The following is a 4,651-nucleotide window of genomic DNA, read 5'->3' on the forward strand; positions in this document are numbered from 1 at the left end:
GTGTGTGTGTGTGTGTGTGTGTGTGTGTGAGTGTGTGTGTGTGTGTGTGTGTGTATGCACACACACACACACACACACACACACACACACATATATATATATATATATATATATATATATATATATATATATATATATATATATATATATATATATATATATAAATTGTACACACTCAAATAAGTATTATACAAACGCATGTAAATGACTAGACCTGCAATTTTCACGATTATCATTTGCTTTTATTATCAGTACAAACATCCTCGGTCCTCATTTATCAGTATAGAATCGTGTCCTTAAAATGTTATCAGTATAGTTAGTGTATTTATTTAGGTAAACAAATTACTGAATGAAGTATTACTTATCATTCTAAGTGATGAAATACTAGAAGAAGTGTTCATATAAAATGTTTACAATATCACGACAAAAGACAACAGGAAAATGAGATTTAACCTGACACCGGAATTATTTTTAAAAGGAGTTTACGTTTCCTAACGCTGTCAACGTACGCACACACACAAATACACACACACATGCACACACACACACACACACACACACACACACACACACACACACACACACACACACATATATATATATATATATATATATATATATATATATATATATATATATATATATATTGTCCAGGTGTTCATTATATAAACCTATTTTAAAGAAAACCAAACGGGGATAAAATAGGAACACCTGACAACCACCTGTTGCCATGGAAACCCAAGCGACATATGGCAACTCTTCGGTATTTGTGCGCATGCGCGTGACAATCGGGCAGGTGGGCAGGAGTCACGGGCATTCCTTCTCACTCACGCACGACTCACGAACGGAGAACAAAGCAACCAGAGCAGCGGACTAAAATTTGAAAAAAATACTGCTGACCGGCGACCTGCAGCCGCATCGCTGTCATCACTCGTCCTCCTAGCCTCTGCTTTTACAAAATTCTTAGAAAAATATATATATATACACGTGAGTAATGAACTTAAATCACAGAAGGCAAGCAACCGGCAAAGAATCGTGAGAAAATAGAGAAAATTATTCATATTTTCGTGTTAGAGAAATAGCCAATTACTTTAATAAATTAAAACTGTTACTCCCCTGTGTCTAAGAACCCTGAACAAAAAAAAATTAATCCTAAACAATTCGAATGAGTCTTAACTATGGATAAAAGGAAGTGATATTTAGATGAACTAACAATTATACAGGTTAATCATTGAACATAAACTAATTAATAACTTATGAATATGAAAAAAAAAATTGTCAGATCTTGTCAAATGAATCCGGGAATAAAATTAAATGTATAAAAGAAAATAAATGAATTAAGACTTAAACATAAATCTTGAAGATAAAGAACACTCTGATAAGAATTTGACAAAGTGGCGCCCGAACAGGGACTTGACAATTGGAGTAATAGATGTGAAGAGAGAGTTTCCTTAACTGATTGTGGATCTATCGTTAAGTGTTGTGGTCATTCATTTGCGAGTATCTCTAGAATTCTTTCTCCAATCAATATGTCTGCAGGAGCTTATGTAGAAGAGGCTAAGTTGATGGGGCTTGAGGACCCGATAGCTATTGTAGATTACGTGAGTAAACGTCAGGCTGAGGAGCGAGAAGAACGAGCGAGGCAGCGTGAGCGTGAGAAGGAGGAACGGGAAGAGAGGGACAGACAGCGTGAGCACGAGCTGAGACTGCAGCAGCTGAAGATAGAGGAAGAGGAGAGGATTCGCCGGCATCAACTGGAAATGGCTCGCGTGCAGATGGGGACGAATGGAGGCTCCCCTGCCCAGGCATCCACCTTGCCGCGCATCCGGTTACCTGCTTTTAAAGAAGGTGAGCCAATCGAACCATATATTCACCGGTTTGAAGATTTTGCCGATTTATATCAGTTCGACGAAGCCACGAAGAAGCTTCATTTCCAAAGTCTGTTTGATGGGAAACCCTTAGAAATCCTCCATCGCCTCGACGCGAGTGACAAGACGTACTGTTCGATGAAGTCAGCATTGATGAGGACGTACGGGCTGACGGTCGACGACGCAAAACTTCAATTTAATCGTGCAATGATGCAAGACCGAGAGACTGCCACTCAGTTCCTGGTTCGTTTGTCAGGCTACCTTGACCAGTGGCTGGAAAAGGATGGGACGCCGGACACGAAGGAAGGTATTAGGGATTAGTGTTACGGTTTCAGCTTGAAAAGTCGTGTCCCCAGGATCTCGTTGCGCAGTTTAAGATCCACAAGATCAAGACTGCAGAGCAGATGGCTGATAAGGCGGATGCCCATTTTTCTGCCTTTGGGTATCACACTCGCAGGCAGTGGAAAAAGCCGGCCATTTCACTGGGTCAACAACAGAGGGGAAAGCAAGAACTACTTTTGCAGCAGCAACAGAAGGTTCATCCCGCAATTCACAAGCAACAGCATCTGCAGTCGAAAGCACAGCAGAGTGTACCACCACAGCAACAGCGGAAGCATCCTTGGCGAACGGTGAGTCAAGAAACTCATGATTACCGACAGAAAGGAGCGGCCGCCTGTGTGAGTGAGGAAAACCCAACACCCCAGCCTCCGGAGACGTCAGAAGCTAGACAACAAACGCCCCACGTGCACAGCATTTGACTATCTGCTACCTCCACGGATCCTGATAAGCAGAGCTCTCTCCTCGTTAAGTCAGGGTCAGTAAGTGGTGTTTCGGTAAGTGTTCTCAGAGACAACGGTTCGTCGGGGTGTGTTATAAAGCAAAGTTATGTCCTACCACATCAATACACTGGGAGGAGGAAAAATGTTGAAATGATTGACGGATCACTAGTTAATGTTCCAGAGGCGACTATACATGTAGACAGTCCGTTCTTTACAGGGAAGATTTCAGCAGCCGTGATGGTTAATCCGATTTTCGACGTCATCATCGGAAACATTAAAGGGGTGAGAAATAACTGTGGTGCTGATGTTGCAACGCAAACAGGATGTGTCGCTGTTACGAGAAGAATGAAGAAAACGAAGGAAGAGTTTACTCCACTGACGTCGGTAAGCGACCTGGTGAAATCTCAGGATATTGTTCAGGAGCAGAAAAGCGACCCCTCACTAGAATCAGTGCGGAGGAAGATGGCGGAGAGGTCTCTAAATAGGTCACGGGAGGAAGAAACCTGTTTTATCGAGAAGAACAAGAGGATCTACCGGAAGGTTCAGGCGTTTAATGGGGAGGAGCGTCTCCAGTTCGTCGTTCCCGCGAGGTATCGTCTTGCTGTTTTCCGTTTGGGTCATCACTCCGCTCTCGGAGGTCATATGGGCCAGAAGAAAACGCTCGACCGTATTCAGGCAGAGTTCTTTTGGCCTGGCATGGGGCAGGAGATTTCAAGGTTAGTTCGCTCATGTGATATTTGTCAAAAGACTAGTGACCGCGGACGCGTGAAACCTGCGCCACTGAAGCCTATGCCGCTGATCTCCGAACCTTTCGAGAGAGTCGCCGTGGACATCGTCGGACCAATCCACCCGAGAGCGAGTGATGGATGTAAGTACATTCTCACACTCGTGGATTTCAGCACGAGGTGGCCAGAAGCAGTGCCGCTCAAAAATATAGATTCTGTCACTGTCGCCGAAGCCATGGTGGAAATCTTCTGCAGGATCGGTATTCCCAGGCAAATTTTGAGTGATAGAGGGACACAGTTTACCTCTGCAATGATGGAGGAAGTGCTTAGATTATTGTCGGTAAAAGGACTAAAAACGACACCATATCATCCAATGTGTAATGGTCTTTGTGAGAGGTTTAATGGGACTCTAAAAAAAATGCTCAAGAGGATGGCAGCAGAGCAGCCGAAGGAGTGGCCACGCTATGTTGCACCACTTCTCTTTGCTTACAGGGAAGTTCCTCAAAGTTCTTTAAAGTTCTCACCCTTTGAACTTGTCTATGGAAGAGCAGTAAGAGGACCTCTTCAAATACTGCGGGAGCTGTGGGACGGAAATGAAGCAGATACAGAAGTTAAGACAACGTATACTTATGTCATTGACCTGGCAAATCGTCTCCAGTCTACTTGCGAACTAGCTAAGCAAGAGTTGCTGAAAGCTCAGGAAATACAGAAGGCATACTACGACAGGAAAACAAAGGTACGTCAGTTAAAGGCTGGTGATAAATGCCTTATTCTCTTGCCCACTTCTCATAATAAGTTATTAGCGCAGTGGAAGGGCCCGTATGATGTCGTAGATAAAATGTCTGACCATAATTACTTAGTACAAGTGGGGAATCAACAAAAAAGGTTCCACATTAATATGCTGAAAGAGTACTTCACAGCTAACACAGGATGTGCGTCCCATGTCGAGAGAGATGTGCCGAGGCAAGACGCGAAGTTTTACGTTACACGGGAACGAATCAGCAGGTGGTCTTTCCAACAACAGCAGTATCTCGCGTATGTTAAAGCCTTCTTTTCGCAGATACCCTCGAATCTCAGCAGTACTTCCGCCGCAGCATACATCTGCGCCGCCGCCGTGATTCCAGACAGTGAGTGTGACGACGGACCTGTCACCGCACAGTCGCGTCAGACCGAGACCATCGACAATGTAAAAGTGAGTGACACCTTAAAACCAGAGGAACGAGAACAGTTAAGATGCTTATTGGAACATTTTAGTGACATATTCTCTGACAGACCAAAA

General features: G+C 43.6%; 1 protein-coding gene across 1 annotated transcript; it reads left to right on the forward strand.

Annotated features, from left to right (window-relative positions):
- Nucleotides 1–1,306: 1,306 nt before the first annotated feature.
- On the forward strand, nucleotides 1,307–2,686 carry LOC119583118. The gene is given in 2 exon segments (XM_037931622.1): nucleotides 1,307–2,184; nucleotides 2,187–2,686. Coding segments are annotated over 2 exon segments (1,095 nt in total). The 5' UTR covers nucleotides 1,307–1,529; the 3' UTR covers nucleotides 2,627–2,686.
- The last annotated feature ends 1,965 nt before the right edge of the window (nucleotides 2,687–4,651 follow it).

This window comes from Penaeus monodon, chromosome 16, assembly GCF_015228065.2.
Source record: "Penaeus monodon isolate SGIC_2016 chromosome 16, NSTDA_Pmon_1, whole genome shotgun sequence".
NCBI lineage: Eukaryota > Metazoa > Arthropoda > Malacostraca > Decapoda > Penaeidae > Penaeus > Penaeus monodon.